Below are 18,620 nucleotides of genomic sequence, written 5' to 3'. Positions count from 1 at the left end.
GCTTAAAATTTACTGATGGACACAGTAAAAGGTTTTTTTTTTTCTTCTCCCGACTCATTTGATGTTTTCAGGTCTTATATCTTCTGTAGTTTCTCTGACGTCTCGAGTGTATTTCAGCGTGGTTTCTTGTTTTCCGGCCTGCAGCCTTTACAGTTTGGGTTCATTCTCACGGCTCTTATCGTATCACAGCTGATAACAAAAAAAAGCCACTGGACATAAAGTTCACAACTACCTGTTGAAAACACCGTGCCGAAGCATTTGGCAGCTGAACAGACAGATATCCCCATCAGGAGTCGGTGGAGGCCAAAACGGAGTTAAAAAAAAATACCCGCTATCGGACATCACGTGGACAAAAAAAACAAACAATTTGAAATGAATGTTGCTCTGAATGTACTGGATGTGCAAACAGGCAAATAGTTTGATAAAATAAAGTCCAGTAGCAGAGTGGCGTTCACAGCTTGTTTCTGCTGCCTCCACATGGACACATAAAAAAACTAATAAATCAGCTGCTGCAGGTTTAAATTTGAATGGACGTAAAGAACAGCATGAGAAGAATGAGATGTCAGACTGCAGGGTTTCATGTTGTGTGTTTATAAAGATGATTACATGTGACACACTGACCTTTGTGTTTAAGAAACGAGGTGCAGGTTGATGGACGGATCCCGGCGGGAGGACGAGGACCGACCGGTGGTTTCGTTTCATCTTCAGAGGCTTGAATGAAAAAAGAAAAACATAATGAAAGTCAAAAACATGTATTTGCAGAATATTTTGTCTGTAAAATTTTTTTTGTTATCATCAATTTTAAGTGAGCAGACAACAATTTATTTTGTTTAGCTTGCTGTTATTTTCTTGAAGACATAAGCAAAAATGACATAATCAGGTCATGTGATGATAACTAAATAATTTCCATGACAACTGAGCCGCTGCTGAAGAAATGGGATTAAAAATTCAAAGTCAAATGCACTTTTACGGGATGCTTTGATGTCACTACTGTATGCAGCTACTCTTTTAATGGGATGTAAATTATGACACTATGTTTAATGTTGTTCATTGTTGCTGAATGAGACAGAATGACAAGAATTTTCTTCTTTTCAGTTACCAACAAGTAAAAACAGGAACGAGGTGTTATTTTTTGTTTTGTTTTACCGAAAATGCATTTGATCGGTCCGACCGCCGATTCTCAAAAAGTGCTGAATGAGTATTTCTTTTTCTCTTTTTTTTTTTTTTTTTTTTTTTTTTTTTTTTTTTTTTTTTACAGTGGTTACTATTTCAACATCTGTTTCTCAAGAATGTTGAGAAAGTTATGCAGAAAGAGTTGTAGTTGCACGGCAGCTAACAGCTGTTACAGGTTTTTTGTTGGTTTTTTTAGCCAAGCTACCGCTAACTGTCTGTTAAACCACAACTGTGGTCCAAACTGAAATACATTAAACAGCTGCTGGAAGGATCGCTGTCAAATTTTGTAGCCGCGTTCATGAGAAAATGAACTACAATAACTTTTTTATCTGATGACATCATCTGCTCAAAATGACGGACAGGAGATTCGTCCACGCTCACGCACACAATATGTCGTGTTTACAGAATTAACCAAAGTAGCATTAGAAAATATGGAAAATAATTAAATACATGCACCACCGTGATACGTTTTTATGTGCGTAAATGCTAAAATAACACGTAAATTTCCCTGCAAAAATAATAATGCTGTTAGCATTTTAGCACACAGCAACACAGCCGCTAACACGGCTGCAGACATGTTTACAGAAAGGAATTTTTTAAAGGTTTAAGAGAACTGTCGAAAATGTAAAAAAACATGGCACCACAACACAACCCTGTACGGATTTATATTTAGATATCCTGTCATCCATCAAGCAAAATTAACCACGACGACTTAAATTGAGATGAAAACAAGCAGAAAACAGCAGAGACCGAGAAATGACTTGGTTTTTTTATAATTATATAATGATCATCCTAACGTGGAGGTGTAATTAAGACTTTCTGGTCCGGGATGACGTGACCGTGACATTGGGCTCCTCTCAAAGTCATTTTGGGCCTAACAGGGGATTCACTCGCTCCTTTGAGAGGCGGCCTGCCTCCAGAAAATCTCACTCCGGGCCGCCAATTAATGACACGTCTCTTTGAAGACGGAGGCTTCCTGCCTTGTGTTTGCCGTCACAACCCGGAGCTCCTATTATGGACTCTAAATCAACCCCTTCTTCTTCAGAAGATCTCGGAGCAATCAGCGTCCGATTCTGGAGGGGCTTCTTTTTTTTTTTGTTCTCAGCGGTCAACACCACCCGCGAGTGAGACAAAAGATTCAAGGGGTGAAAAACACCACGGAGAAGACCTGAAGTCGGAAAAGAAAGTCGTTCATGTCGGCTGGAAGCTTCACCTCGTTTCCCAGCTGTTCAAAACCGAATGAAACCCGACGTGATGCCGGAGGGGTGAAGCCGCTCTAATGATCACCCACGGTGCGACTGTCCACGTGATTTAAGCTTCAGATAGCAGCTAAAACAACACGCGGTTAAAAGTTACAACAACAAAATAATAAAACCACGCGCTGAGTAAGATGACATTTACACGATGTCACCTTTTAAATCCTTTCACTTCACGGGTTTATTGTTTTGGTTGCACATAAATGGTCCGAAACTTGACCTAAAACGGGCTCAAAGGTTTTTGACCGAAGCGGGACGTGTAACCCCGAAAACGAGTAGCTAAAGACGGGCAGATGTTTTGTGGACGCATCGGTCTTACAATAGTGGGCCGAGGACTCAGGCCGACAGCTGATTGGACGGGAGAACGAAGGCCGACAGCTGATTGGACGGGAGAACGAAGGCCGACAGCTGATTGGACGGGAGAACGAAGGCCTTCAGTCTTTGTTGTTGTGACTCAAGGTTTCATACCAGTTGTGTTCTTTGTACCTCAGCTCCTCTGTGACCAGAGGTGTGACGGCGCCCCCCGGTGTTCAGAGAGGAGCTTTCGTCCTGTCAGACATTAATAAACATGTCTTCTAATGTGGTCTTGATTTTATCGTGCCACAGTGATTGCTTCTCTCTCCAAGCGTGTGTTTTAATTAGTGGCTGATAATTAATCACAATGTGGTGCAGAATATATTCCCCTTTTTATTATTGCTCTCTGTGCTTTCAAGACACTATCTTAACTTTATATTCTTTTATTAATGTGACACTGACAGTGATTATGTGTTCATACCTGTAATCTGAATATTTTTTACAGTGAATGATGGACTGACTGAACGTGTTCGGGGTCCGTTTTTCTGCATTCTGGTCTGTAATGGCGACTCTTGCTTTAAATAGTGCGTCTTCACTCTCACTTCTGGGAAAGAGTGTTTTTACCTCCAAACAAAAAAACAAAAATAAGAGGACGTATACGATGACACCCATCGATATATATATATATATTTGTATATATATATATCTATATCTATAGATATAGATATATATCTATATCTATATATATACAGTGGGTACGGAAAGTATTCAGACCCCTTTAAATTTTTCACTCTTTGTTTCATTGCAGCCATTTGCTAAAATCAAAAAAGTTCATTTTATTTCTCATTAATGTACACTCAGCACCCCATCTTGACAGAAAAAAACAGAAATGTAGAAATTTGTGCAAATTTATTAAAAAAGAAAAACTGAAATATCACATGGTCATAAGTATTCAGACCCTTTGCTGTGACTCTCATATTTAACTCACATGCTGTCCATTTCTTCTGATCCTCCTTGAGATGGTTCTACTCCTTCATTGGAGTCCAGCTGTGTTTAATTAAACTGATTGGACTTGATTAGGAAAGGCACACACCTGTCTATATAAGACCTTACAGCTCACAGTGCATGTCAGAGCAAATGAGAATCATGAGGTCGAAGGAACTGTCCAAGGAGCTCAGAGACAGAATTGTGGCAAGGCGCAGATCTGGCCAAGGTTACAAAATAATTTCTGCAGCACTCAAGGTTCCTAAGAGCACAGTGGCCTCCATAATCCCTTAAATGGAAGAAGTTTGGGACGACCAGAACTCTTCCTAGACCTGGCTGTCCAGCCAAACTGAGCAATCGTGGGAGAAGAGCCTTGGTGAGAGAGGTAAAGAAGAACCCAAAGATCACTGTGGCTGAGCTCCAGAGATGCAGTAGAGAGATGGGAGAAAGTTCCACAAAGTCAACTATCACTGCAGCCCTCCACCAGTCGGGGCTTTATGGCAGAGTGGCCCGACGGAAGCCTCTCCTCAGTGGAAGACATATGAAAGCCTGCATAGAGTTTGCCAAAAAACACATGAAGGACTCCCAGACTATGAGAAATAAGATTCTCTGGTCTGATGAGACCAAGATTGAACTTTTTGGCGTTAATTCTAAGCAGTATGTGTGGAGAAAACCAGGCACTGCTCATCACCTGCCCAATACAATGCCAACAGTGAAACATGGTGGTGGCAGCATCATGCTATGGGGGTGTTTTTCAGCTGCAGGGACAGGACGACTGGTTGCAATTGAAGGAAAGATGAATGCGGCCAAGTACAGAGATATCCTGGAAGAAAACCTCTTCCAGAGTGCTCTGGACCTCAGACTGGGCCGAAGGTTCACCTTCCAACAAGACAATGACCCTAAGCACACAGCTAAAATAACAAAGGAGTGGCTTCGGAACAACTCTGTGACAATTCTTGACTGGCCCAGCCAGAGCCCTGACCTAAACCCAATTGAGCATCTCTGGAGAGACCTGAAAATGGCTGTCCGCCAACGTTCACCATCCAACCTGACGGAACTGGAGAGGATCTGCAAGGAAGAATGGCAGAGGATCCCCAAATCCAGGTGTGAAAAGCTTGTTGCATCATTCCCAAGAAGACTCATGTCTGTACGAGCTCAAAAGGGTGCTTCTACTCAATACTGAGCAAAGGTCTGAATACTTATGACCATGTGATATTTCAGTTTTTCTTTTTTAATAAATTTGCACAAATTTCTACATTTCTGTTTTTTTCTGTCAAGATGGGGTGCTGAGTGTACATTAATGAGAAATAAAATGAACTTTTTTGATTTTAGCAAATGGCTGCAGTGAAACAAAGAGTGAAAAATTTAAAGGGGTCTGAATACTTTCCGTACCCACTGTATATATATTCACGTGGGTAACCACATATGTATCCCACAATTCAAAAAGACATTACGTCACTTTGCTTTGACATTGAATAGCCCAACTATAAATCATCACAAAGTAGAAAGATTAAGATTTATATAAAAGAGATCTAATGAGGTTTAAACTCCTTCTGCAGGAAGAACAACTGAAACATCGGGCAGTGAGATCCATATCAGAATAAGGTCAAATATGACTTTTTAATATCATGAACTGACCTCACTTGTATTGCTATCCTATTAAACAGGGGTTAGCATTGAATTTCTAACAGACTATAAAATGTACCATCTTATGTTTTAATGTCTTATAATATCTAATCATCTCTACAATCCCACACGTGGCTGCCAAAGCCAGCGAAGGGGTGGTTCTTCAGCCAACACGAGTTGTAGGACTTTTAATCCCTTTACATACTTGATCTTGTAATCTACGGGTGCTCCAATTTCTTTTATTTACCTGGACCTCGGGAGCCTTTCTCCCTTTCTGCGCTGTGCAAATACGAGCCGATACATCAGGTCCTCATTGCACCCCGGGGGCTTAAGAAGTCCCTGTTTACTCCCTGTCAGCTGAAGGAAAAAAAAAAAGCCTCTCCAGTGGTGTGTGTGATGGACTTGTGGTTTTTTAGTCTGGTGTCCGGCTTTTAAAGTCCTACTGCTGCATCATTTTTCACTATCGAAAAAAAAAAACAAAAAAAAAAAAAACCTGACCTGCATGTATAAAAAGGAGGAAGAGGAAAGTGCCAACTCATCATCCTCCTCCTACTGAGGACCTGGGAGCAGGTACGTCCGCCCGGAGCTTCCCTCAAACTTAATTTTGAAGCATCTTCGAGGAAGATTTTTCATATTTATTCATTTCTCCTTTTAAAAAATGAATTGATGGATATTGAATTTCAAACAACAAAAAAGTACATTTAGATCAAATTTTAAATCCTATTTACATCTGAAATCATTCGTTTTTTTGGTAATAAAACTAGAATGTTGTGTTAAAACGTCATAAATACAAAAATATTCGCGAGTCATTTTCATGTTATTTTGCTGCGTTATCAGAAGCGTCTTTCCTTTTTTTTGTAGTTGGAAAAATGTTTGTTTTCCTGATTTGCATCTTGACACTGCATCGAGCTCACACCGTCTGTGTTGTGGTGAGTCAAGTTTTTTTTAAAATTATAATACACAGATATTCATTAGACGTGTTTTGCACTGGGTGGAAAGTCTATTTCCTAAGGTGCAGTGCATTGGTACAGTTATTGAAGTTTTAATACTGCAATCTAATGGGTTGATTTCATGAGACTTTACTACATTTCAAACTGAAATATTGTGTAATTTTACTTCACTCACTGCTGACGGATTTGCAAGATGACGTTTTGCATGCAAAACAAAATGCTGAGTCAACAAAACATGATCCATTTCGACAGTCTGTAGGGTTGGGCTCTTTATTTTTCCTCATGTCGTTATATCATAATATTTGCTGTCGTGTGGAAAATAAATTAGTGACTTCAATCACATGATACCTGGAATTTATATCTGTTTTAACTCACCGATGGGAATCATCGAGGGGTTTGGAGGGTTAATTTGGACATCAGAACTGTGTATTTATAATCATATTGAAGTCCCATCACGACCTTAAAACCATCCAGCAGTAAATCAAAAAGTTAAAACATTTCAGCAATATGAAATTAACGTGAATTTCCTCTCTCGTCCTCTGCTTCCTGCCTGCGATGCGTCCACAGCCAGGTGAGCACCCCCACTTCATTTTTTAGCATCGGCTGAAACAACGCCGCTAAGTCTCCCAGTAAGATTATGGGATTTGGCCCGGTCCTCTGTGTGTGTCTGTGTGTCTGTGTGTGTGTCTGTGTCTGTGTGTGTGTGTGTGTGTGTCTGTGTTCTTTTGTTAAGTGAAGCCATTTCAGAGCAATTAAACCAGGATATGTTTGTGAGTCATATCGTGGACATTAAGCCACCAGGGTAAACATCACTGCTCATTATGCCTTTAATCTGATGTTTGCACATCGGTTTTAAATTGGTGTGTGTGTGTGTGTGTGTGTGTGTGTGTGTGTGTGTGTGTGTGTGTGTGTGTGTGTGTGTGTGTGTGTAGATATTTGCCCAGAAAACCCAGCGGTGCAGACTGAGATCGTGGACCTGCACAATGACTTCAGGAGAGCAGTTCAGCCTCCTGCTGCCGACATGCTGATGATGGTCGGTCCTGCTTTTTCTACTCCAACAGTGAACCTGGCTCAGAAAAAAAACAAAACTTTGCTAGTAATTGTTAGCACTTGTTTTCCCTCACTTTGGGGACAAATAAAAATAAATAAATAAAGTGGAAAATCTTTACTGCCCCTCACAGGTTGGACGTATTTAAAAAAAACAAATGCTGACATTCTGGTCTAATTTTCAGCGGTTTGAGGTCGAGGTCACTTCTTTTATTGAAATGCATCTATGAAATGCAGATGAAAATCTGTCCGTCAGCGGGAGAATAAAAGGCGTTTTATGTTCTTTCTTAAAAAGAGACTTGGATGTCTGGAGGAGTAACGTCTGAGCAGAAGAATCACATGTTTATTTTGGAGCTGAAGGAGGCGACCGCACTTCAGTCAAAACCATTTCACGTTTTTTCAGGGCTGGAGTGGAACATGAAATTTCATTTTTCATTTCCGTCAGCTTTTAAATGGTCGAGGTTTTCCAGAGCCAATATCTTTCAAGCTAATGGATCTTTTTTCCTTTTTTTTTGTATTGTCGATGTCGGTTATAAGTGAAACCCTTGCTGTTTTTTTTTCTTCTTCTACAGAACTACAGTGTAGAGTTGGCCGCCAGCGCTCAGGCCTGGGTGGACAAATGCATCCTGGCACACGGAGAACCCAGCACACGCATGATGGACGGTACGGCCCTCCTTCTTCATCCCTTTACTCCCTTTTTAGTTTTTATTTGATTTCAGATGGACTCGATGTGATTGATCGTCAGTCACAGTCACTCTTAACACCCTCTTTTAACAACAAATTACACGTCGATGTTATCGCTCAGGAAATGGGCCTTTTTACGATTCCCGTTTCATCGAAATAACTATTAAAAACTAAACCGTGTATTTGTTAAGATAATAAACGTGCGTTTCCCCCTCCGTCGAGCAGGATACCAGCTGGGAGAGAATCTGTTCTACGCATCCTCTCCTTACACGTGGGCGCGCGTTATCTATCTCTGGTACCGTGAGGAGGTCCACTACCTTTACCCCTCCGGATCCACCGACGAAGAGGTCGGACACTACACGCAGGTAACCGCGGCAACGGCAGGTATCGCCTGCTTTTATCTGCGCGATGCTTTAAATAAAGTGGTAAGAAGCCATTTCTTTATATTAACAATGGATTTAATGACGACTCTGCGTTTCCCCTCATCTCGACAGAAAGTTTTAGAGTCTTTCAGCTCGCTGTTTTGTTTCTCGTCTGCAAAAAAAAACACCAAAAAACACCAGAGAGGTTTCTCAAAAAAGGTGAAGCTCAAACACAGTGCAGGACTTTTACGCAGCACACTGCTGCCCCACGATGGGCTGATCGGATAACTGCATGAATAAAGCGGGTGTATAAGCAGGGTGAGGCCATACAAATAACAAAATAAATAATAGGATGTATACTGTGACAGAATAAATAGAAAGTATTTGTCCAAATACCAAAATTCTTCCTTCAAGCTTGTTCGCTGGTGTAAATGAAGCTTTCCTGTAGCTGCTGAACGACAGATGAGGCGACTGTTTCTGAGCCACCTGATATCTTATGTTGGATTGTCTGTAAAAAAAAACAAAAAAAAACTACGAATGAGCTATTTACAATGTCGGGGAAAAATAAAAACCTGTTTTGGTAGTTTCCGAACTTTCCCTTTCCACTGAATGCTTTCTGATTTTTGCCGCCAGGTGGTGTGGAACAGCTCGTACAAAGTCGGCTGCGGAGTAGCGCTGTGTCCGAAGAGCATCTACTTCTACGCCTGCCATTATTATCGAGCGTACGTGACGGCGTTCGCGCCCATTAAACCCCCCCCCCCCCCCCAAAAAAAAAAAAAAAAAAAACTTTTTCCCCCCCAAGTGATTTATAAGAGAGCTAAATAATGGCGGAAATATTAAAAAAAACGTCTGCGTATTTAATGAGAAGTTTTATCGTTGTTATTTAACAGAGGGAACTTTGGAAGATGGCCGCCGTACAAGGCCGGACCTCCGTGCGCTTCCTGTCCCGACGACTGTGTGGACGGACTCTGCAGTAAGTCAGATAGACGCCGTGTGTTCTCCACACGGGATGTTTAGTGTTTTAAATCACCAGAAAGGAGAAATTTATGATTGAATGTCTATGAATTTTCACATCTTTTTGCTTATTTTTTCCGTTTTAGCAAACCCCTGTCCGATAGTCGACCATTTCATCAACTGTCCGTCCCTGAAGCTCGCACACGGATGCAAGAATATTCTGGTGTACATGTGGTGTCCTGCGTCCTGCAAATGCACCAATAAGATCATTCCAATCGGCTGAGGACAAAAAAAAACAAAAAACGTCCAGTCAGCAAACTGTACTTTGACTTGAACTACTGTTCACACTTGTACTTTTTCTGTTGGTTGAAAATCCATGTAAAAGTACAGGAAAGAAAAAAATTAAAGCAATAAAAATCTGGTTTATCGGCTTTCGTTGACGTTTTGGAATTGTTTTAAATGATTTATGTCTGTAGGGATTAAAATTAAAGTGTTGTATGACGTTACGAATTGTAGAAATGTGTCACGACAAAGCAGGAAGAACAAATTTGTTCTAAGTCCACTAAAGTCGCCATAATGCATCAAAAGATATTTATTCTACACAATAATCATACAATAAGAACGTGTGGTTATGTAGTAACCACGGTTCTCTGAGTGGAGAGAATATATCTCTACAACTTCTTCGGTCACTCGGAGACACGTTTTGATCAAATCTAAGAGTATAATTTACACAGATTTCTGCCATTTTCCTGAAACTTAAATATGCATTTAATTTTTCAGTCATATGTTGTCACATATTTTGGTAAATCACTACAAAACAGGGCATTTATTTTAGTTGGAAAGCATATTTTGGTCTCTAAAGAACCAGATCATTTCCTCAGTCCTTATATAAAGTAATGTGCATGTGAAAGGTGAGAATTTAGGTGATATGCTGTAATTAAAACTGTACATTTGCTACACATTCAAAACTCGACTTTCTTCAAACTTGGCACAACCGTTCACTCGATACCGAGGATGAACTGATTAGAGTTTGGTGGTCAAAGGTCAAAGTTCAAGGTCACCGTGAGCCCAATGTCCCCTCTCGTCCGTCTGTCTGTCCCGTTTTTCGTGAACGCGATATCTCAAGAAACGCTTTGAGTGAATTTCCTTAAACTCAAAAACATGCTCTTTGGTACCAACGATGACCTGGTGAGATTTCGGTAGTCAAAGGTCAAAGGTGAAGGTCGCTGTCCAATCACATTGGTCCTGTGCTCGTGAACGTGATATTGCCGGAACGTCTGCAAGGAATTTCCCTAAATTTGTCACAAATATTCAATTTGATTCGAGGACCAACTGGATGGCTTTTGGCGATCAAAGGTCAGAGGTCAAAGGTCCACTATATCCATTTCCCACTTTGAACACGATATTTCAGGAACGCCGTTGAGGAAATCTAACCGTCAGCCGGTAATTCTAGTTTGATAATATTATTAATTTGTCCAAATCAAAAAACGTTGGTGAACCACTGCCGCAGGACATTTCAGCCACAAGGAAATCTGCACTGCACAATACATTAAATTCAATTACATCTGTACACCAGCAGATGGCCCTGTTGTACAACTCCACCCCAGCTCCTGCTTTTGTATTCCACGACAATTAATTTATCTGCCTTCATCTGAACCAGCAGCCTGTGAATAAAATGTATAAATCATGGAGATTAACGTTACATCTCATCACTCACTCTCTGAGCTTTTACATGCAGGAGTCTACGAATTCAGGCCGCACGAAGTACAAGCGTGACTAATATCTCACAGGTCACCTCCGAGAATTGATGACTTTCTTTAGTCACATAGTGTGAGTTTATTTCTGGGCCTACTATATATATATATATATATATATATATATATATATATATATATATATATGAAACTGACAGAAGAAAATGGGCCGTGTTTAATACGAATTCAAAGAGTTTTGTTGGCTTTTGTTGCGTTTTGCATGTATTTTCTTGCTGTTTGTGTTGTTTTGTATGTATTTACTTGACTTTTGTGATATTTGTACACATTTGTTGTCGACTCTTCTAGTATTTTGCATGTATTTTACGTTTTGTGTTTGTTTTGTTTGTGTTTATGCTGTTTTCACAGTTTTGTTTCGATCTTTCTAAAAAAAAAAAAAAAAAAAAAATTCTTGTTTTATGTTTTAAAGGAGTTTAAGTTCCTGTTGACTTCTGTGCTGTTTTCTATGCACATTATTGCCGCCAATTGTATGTTTTCTTGTTGACAGGTTCAGTTTTATGTGTATATTATAGGTCAATTTGTGCTGGTTTCTTGTGCGTTTTTTTGTTCTATTCTCCATGTATTCTATTCTCCATGTATTTTAAGTTTTGTATGTATGTCCTTGTTGCCTTTTAACTACTTTTATTATTTCTTGTATAGTTGTGTTTTTTTTAATCCTCCCTGATTGTAGTCAACTTCTCTGACAGAAATTAAGGAAGCTGCTGGGTGTAAAAAAAAACAACAAAAAAAGGGGGCGGGTCCTGCTGAGGCTGAAAAAAAAAAAGAAAAAAAAAAGGGAACGAGGTTTGATTGACAGTTTCGCCTGTCGCGCGTCCACGTGACGTACACAAACGTCGTTCCCTGGAAACGCCGCGTGTGACGGTTCATCAACAGGTCGCGTGCGACACTTTAACGGCGGAAACACGGCGGACGTTGTTTTTGTTTTTGTTTTTACTTTTTACTTTTTAAAACCCGCCGGAATAACAGCAGGCTTTTTGGGAGACGAAACCGACCGAGGGGGAGGACATGCTCTTCCGTTTGTTTCGCTGACCGGAGGTATTAAAGCAGCTCGTCCGCGCGGACTTTTGAGTTTTTCTGACCGTTGAGGAGAAAAAAAAACAAAAAAAAACCAAAACAAGTTAACTTCAAACCGGCTAGCCAGCGTTAGCTCGCGAGCTAACTCAGCTGAGCCCGGGCACCGCCACCCCTAAACGGGAGGACTGTCTCCGCTTTCAGCTTCACACACAAAAACAAGAAAAGGAAATAAAAAGAAAGGAGGACCGCGGAGGGGTATCGGTCCAGAAGGCGAGTACGCACAAAGCGGCACCGGAGTTTAACTGAGTTAACTTAACGTGCTGGTGTTTTACCGTAACGTTACCGGTAAAGGAGGAGGAGGAGGTGGAGGAGGAGGTGGTGGGGTTACTATTACTACAGCAGAACAAACGGGAGGACATAATGAGGGGGGTGGAGGGGTGGAGGGGGTGAGAAGAAGCGTGTACATACATAGAGGAAATAAAACGACGGTTAGAGACGTGTTATTACGCGCTGACAGCCTTCACTGATTTCTAAGTTAACATCCGCTTTCAGGCTTCGTTTGTTTCTACAGAGACGAGGGGGGGAGGAGGGGGGGAGGAGGAGGGGGAGGAGAGGGGAGGAGGGGGGGGAGGAGAGGGGAGGAGGGGGGGGAGCTGCCGCCGTTCACGTTACTAATGTCATGCTCCCTAATTATGCTAATATCGCCCGTTGTGTTTTTCTTCTTCTTCTTCCTCCCCTCCTCTCTCCCCCCTCTCTCCCCCTCCAAAGAGCACAATGCGCGGAGGAAGCCCCCCCTCTCTCTCTCCCTCTCCCCCCCCTCTCTCCCTCCCTCCCCCCCCCCCCCCCCTCTCTCCGGTAGCGGCCTGACGGATATGTGCACCGGGAGATGATCGGGCAGAATTTCGCGCAAATGTTCCGACGAGGCTGACGGGGGCCAAAAGGCAGGAAATTGAAGTGAAGCTTTTGAAACCATACGGGCTCCGCTCCCCCTGCAAGCCTCTGTGTGTGTGTGTGTGTGTGTGAGAGAGAGAGAGAGTGTGTGTGTGTGTGTGTGTGTGTGTGCACGCACGCGCGCGCGCGTGTGTGTGTGTGTGTGCTCGAAGTGCCTATGGCGGAGTTTGGGGAGCACGGCAGCCCGCCTCCATTGAATCTCGGGGAGACGGCGGCGCCCGGCGACGACGACGCAGCAGCCGGCAAGACGCATTGCGAAGTGTCGAGCGTGCTGAATGGGGACTGTGGGATATCGGGGAACATGGTGGGCTCGGGATCCCTCGTCGCACCCGGCAGCCACGCCGGGCTGGAAAACGCCAACACCTCCGCGGGACCGGAGAGCAGATCGGACATGCCGCGCAGGAGCAGCATTATCAAGGTAAACACTGGAGTTGGAAGTCGCCAATTCATCCTGCACATTCACACTCAACACACATGTATATATACATAATATATATATATATATGTATATATATGGGTGCTGGAAGTTACAGTACTGCTCTCATATATGTATATAGGCAGCCTCTATGCTGTACATCTTTCAGTTGAGGTTGTCTGCACTGTGGTTACAGTAAAAAAAAAAAAAAAAAGGGTGTTATTCATAATTCAGGCCAGAAAAACGGGGATCACCAGAAGCACATCCTGTACTTGTTTGTGTCTGAATATTTTTTGAACAACGGAGCTCGTTCCCGGACTCGATCTTGAAATATCAGCGATCTGGTTCTTATGTGCATGCCTGAGGAGCCGATGGATGTGATTCCCAGACGGTGGGTGGTGGGTGGAGGGTGGTGGGTGGAGGGGGGGGGGGGCGCAGATGTTGAGAAGCATGTGGTTGAAAGTGCGATGCTGGTTTTTTGTTTGTTTTTTTTGCTATGTTAGCAATATGAAAGTAAAGTGTGAGTACTTATTAGCGGTAGTAACAATAATAATGCGGGGCTGCAGGATAGCTCAGTATGTGTAACGACAGCATCACATTCATACAGTAGAGAGTAACACGATGACATATCTTATTGCTGGAAGATAAAACGTACATTAGGTGATCAAGAGAAAATCCCTGAGCGAGACACTGAAGTCTGAACTCACTCCAGGTGGTTATGACTCTGCTGAAATTCATACTGTACATACACAGGGTTCAGGGGGCGGGGTTTGCAAATGTAAAAGATTTCTAAATTATTTGGTGTCAGAGTTGTGATTTTGTCTGTGAGTCTTTTCAATGTCGATGTTTTTATATTAGAATAGAAGCCACCTTTGATTTTTGGATATTTGCAATATTGTGATTGTTGTCTTTTCCTTGTCTTTAAAGGCTGCGTTACACTAAAGGGATGAATCTGCTTTTACCCGCTGAAGTTATTATATTGTAATGAACGATGATTACTTACTAAATAATCTCATCGTGTAAATAGTTTGTGGAAGCAATAATAGACGCGTCTAAAAATACTCGAGGTATTTTTTTGCCCGCAAATATCGTGGCGCAGTTTATCTTTTCTCCCTACTTTTGGTTTACCCCACCCATGGGTGGAGACGTTGGCAGCGTTGCTTAAGAGGAGCGAAAGATGATGACACTTCCTGACATTGCATTTTATCCTCTGTCGAAAGCCTCCGAAAACTTTGTCAGTAGTGAATGTCAGAAACTCTGTAATGTTCACGTACTCGTCCACAACTGAAAATTTTTTTGCACTACTATCATTACAATAGTTGTTCAAAACTGCACTGTAATCACCACATATTGGCAAAACGAAGCTTATAGTAAAGCTATGGTGTTACGATGGTCAGAAAAAAACAACCTATTTTCACTATTCTTTATTTTATTTGCAGTCTGCATCTACAAAACACCTAAAGTGGTTCCTCAGAGAGGTGTCGGAGATGGAGGCGCCCTGTTTCCATGTTGTTTACGTTCGGCTTTTAGAGGACAGTAAATTAGTAGTCGGAGTCAGGGATCCCGTTCGCTCTCGGGCCGGGCTCGATTTAAAATGCATGAGTTGTGTGAGGAATTTATCGAGGAGCACTTTTGCACATGGCGGGGTCCTGCGTCTGGGATTGAATTTAGTGACTTAATTGTTAATTACCATGCGCAAAATCAATACCGCCCATTCCCGTCTGTGATTTTTTTTGGGGGACATTCTTTGGCGTCGGACTGGGTTTTTTACAGACGTTCCTCGGCACACGGTTGGGGGTTGAACTTTGACGTAACCTCCGCCTGGAGATTGATGGAGGTAATATTGACATTTCTGCCTTGTAAAGTTCTGAGTAATCTCTCACTACACAAGGACCCATCTCAGTTGCCAGGCCATTTGGGTGTGATTTATTTCAGTGGGATGGCTGCTACGGTACATATATATATATATATATATATATGTTTATCTCCTTTTTTTGAAGACGTGTCGGATCCCACTATTATACAACAAGTAGCTCCGACCCAGAGAGCTGATTGGTCAACTGTACGTTTGGAACGTGCTCAAATCAGCATAACAGCTCATCACTAGAAATATGACTCCGCCTCCTCAATGGGAATATATAATTGGAATTGAATTGAATTTAATATGCAACATAATGTAGTTTTTACTTGTTATCGATCTATTAAATGACCCATTTGGTGAAGTCGGGTCTCTTTTGGTCGCTCCGAGCACCTGTACCGTAACACCACGGATAGTCACGCACTGACAATCCTAGCGGTGGCTGGCTGGACCGGTTTGGTTTGAACACACGACACAGTGCTAAAATCTTAAAAACACATGAGTCCATGGATATCTTTGTTCATCAGATATCTTTGTTCATCAGATATCTTTGTTCATTAGATATCTTAGTTCATCAGATATCTTTGTTCATTAGATATCTTAGTTCATTAGATATCTTAGTTCCAACCAGACTGAGCTAGCTGAGCAGTTTAGTGTTTCTATAAGCTGTAGTTATTCAGTTTGAGACGAGAAATACTCTCCGTTGCTAGGAGGGTTGCTAAGGGTCGGCCTACTTCCTGGAGTAGTATATGTTGCACAAGTCTACTGACGCGACTGATTGTTTTCCAGTTCTTAGTCTTACCCTACGTATATTGCCATGGAAACAGAGCTCACACTAACAAAAAGTTTTATATTTTGAGAGCGACTTGCTGCACAATACGGATGAGTTTAGACGACACATTTCATTTAGTTGGTGACTTGTTGTATAACAAAGCGCCTCGGTCCCGACCGCATCCCTGTCGTGCCAATGATGACGTGAAAACGACACCCTCGAGTGTAATATTGATTAAAAAAAAAAAAGTATAGTTCAAGAAGAAATCGCTGTTAGTGTCAGGATTGATTGCCCCCACCAGACCCTCCCTCCCCCTTCTCCCCCAAATCCAATCTGACCACACGATGGTCCAGTGCCAGGCTATCCATGCAGACAGGAAATCGTTCTGAAATGCTCAATGACCTAAATTCAATAACAGCCATATCAGACAAGACAATGAAAGCCTTCGTGACATGGGCATACGAAACAAGTGAAACACACTTCAGGCTGCAGCACAGCTGGATAAGAATCCAGTGAGTCACAGCAGAGACGATGATTTATGATAAGGTGGAGCCAAAAAAAAAAAAAGAATATCACGATCAGTTAGCATTAAGGAGAAGTTGGACTGCTACCAAAGTTCAGGCTGATGCAGGAAGTGGAGTTCTTAATCATCACCGAGGAAACACCATCCATCATTAATGCCACTCAAACACCAACAAACAAAAACAAACAAACCAAAAAAAAAAAGAGATCACGTTAAAATGATCAATTGAACACTTAAATAATTCAAAGGCGGTAAACATGTTACTTTTTAAAGCTGAAATTATGTCTGGAAAAACTACGCAAAGAGAAAGTAAAAGTTTGCTTTTGCTAATCACTCTTCATTTTCTCTTGTGAAGGCGAACAGAAAAAAAAATAATTTCCAATCCGAAGGCCATCAAGCAAATCAAATATGCAGACTGCCGTGCCCTTCGTCCGCGTGCCAACATTCCCTCGAAGTCGGTTTGTTTTTGCTCGTGACAGCTGACTGATGGGATATTGCAGCGAGACGGTGGCCGAGGAGGGTTGGACCGTGTTAACGAGGCCGCCGGTTTCACGCTGTCAGTCGGAGCGCTTCAGTTCTCGTTAAACTGCTTCTGTGAAGTCGATGGGGAGGATGTGGTCGGTACAAACGCCGACCGCGCTCTCACAGCTCGGTGCTTAACAGTAAACTTGACTTTCTATAAAGGTTTTTTGTTTTTTTTTCCCTGCTGAGCGTATCTGGCGGTGGCGATGTGGGTGTGCACCCATGTGTGGTGAAGAGGCACGAGCTAATGGCACATTTGAACCGGCACCCTCTCCTCCAAAAGTGTTCACACGAGGCCTGAACAGAGTGGTGGAAAGTTACCAGAACCGTATTTAAACCCTCCCTCTCTCACCCACCGTCTTATTTGTACACTCGGTGTCGTCGCTGCTGTTTTTATAACGATATCGTAACTACACCGACTCCACCTTCGCCCGTAATGTAACGCAGGTGGTGTCTTTTCTGAGTATATCCAATATATGAAAGTTCTCTAAATGAAAGAGTCTTGTGCTGCAGCGGTGGTAAGACAACTATTTTCACTCTTTGGAAGCCATCTCAGCCGACATGAATTCATTTCGACCCCTCACCTATGACCACATCCTCTTTCTGCTAGAAGATTGACAGCTGTCTTTCAAACCTACGCCCAGTTTTTAGAGAGACTTTGGATAACGTACCACTTAAAGACAAACTAAAAAAAAAAAACTTGACATTTAAAGAAATGCCAAAAGTGATTAGTATTTATCCAAATATGGAACGAGAGTTTGGTGATAACATTTTCTGACATTTTCTCATCACAACCTCACAACTCTGTAGTTCAGAGTAACAAATTTAGAGATGCGTGCAGCCTCGATGGAGTTAGACACCTCGGTGGTTTGAAATACAACTCTTCATGTTGTTAAAATATAAAATTAGTTCATTTTAACTGCTGCAGTTTAGGTTACGTAGCAACTACGTGATACCGAGGCCCTTAGATATACTTCTATCTTAAGGAAACGGATCGGACGCTTCTTGTCTATTTTAAAGCCGGTCTTCACCGGTGAGTTATTGTGACCACGTTGCAGCATGTGGGCGGCCGGTGGCAGAAGGTTTGACCCTCACGGCTACCCTTCTCTTCCCACCTCGTGTCTCATCTCGCATCCTGTTGAATAAATCGGGATCGTTTTTCCGCTGCTTCGTCCAAACGGCACTTTTTTCACAGCTCCGTCAGAAGAGAACAAAAAGTGCGACATCACACTGTTTAAAAAGAGAAAACAATATGGTGTTAATTATGGTGGACCAGCAGTGGTGTGAGTCCAAAACAGGTTTCTCCACGGGCAGCATCAGACTCTATCAAACTGTTCAGTCAGGCTCAAGCCTGCATTACTCAGACCAGTGGATCACAGCCAAAAGCAGGATTTTTTTTTTTAATTTCATTTCTTAATTTCATTTCTTTTTTCTTTTATTTTTATCAGTGCAACACATCCAGT

The 18,620-nt window shown here is 42.0% G+C and overlaps 2 protein-coding genes across 2 annotated transcripts in view; both read left to right on the top strand.

Moving 5' to 3' along the window:
* Positions 1–6,838: 6,838 nt before the first annotated feature.
* Positions 6,839–9,613, top strand: LOC138213982 (cysteine-rich venom protein). The gene is made up of 7 exons (XM_069175329.1): positions 6,839–6,854; positions 7,216–7,316; positions 7,903–7,993; positions 8,240–8,379; positions 9,010–9,098; positions 9,267–9,349; positions 9,477–9,613. Exons 1-7 carry the CDS (start codon positions 6,839–6,841, stop codon positions 9,611–9,613), a joined length of 657 nt encoding a protein of 218 aa, XP_069031430.1.
* A 2,295-nt stretch (positions 9,614–11,908) lies between these two features.
* The window catches only part of LOC138213958 (inactive phospholipase C-like protein 2), a 30,729-nt gene continuing 24,017 nt past the window's right edge, over positions 11,909–18,620 (top strand). Inside the window, exons 1-2 of the mRNA XM_069175296.1 lie at positions 11,909–12,137; positions 12,885–13,485. Coding sequence (XP_069031397.1) covers positions 13,225–13,485 — 261 coding nt within the window. The 5' untranslated portion in view covers positions 11,909–12,137; positions 12,885–13,224. The remainder of the gene's footprint in view (positions 12,138–12,884; positions 13,486–18,620) is intronic.

This window comes from Embiotoca jacksoni, unplaced genomic scaffold (assembly GCF_022577435.1).
Source record: "Embiotoca jacksoni isolate LCO1_2020_lvr unplaced genomic scaffold, fEmbJac1.0.p SCAF_66, whole genome shotgun sequence".
Classification (NCBI taxonomy): domain Eukaryota; kingdom Metazoa; phylum Chordata; class Actinopteri; family Embiotocidae; genus Embiotoca; species Embiotoca jacksoni.
Note: the sequence above shows the minus strand (reverse complement) of the source record. Positions and strands in the feature narration are given on the sequence as shown.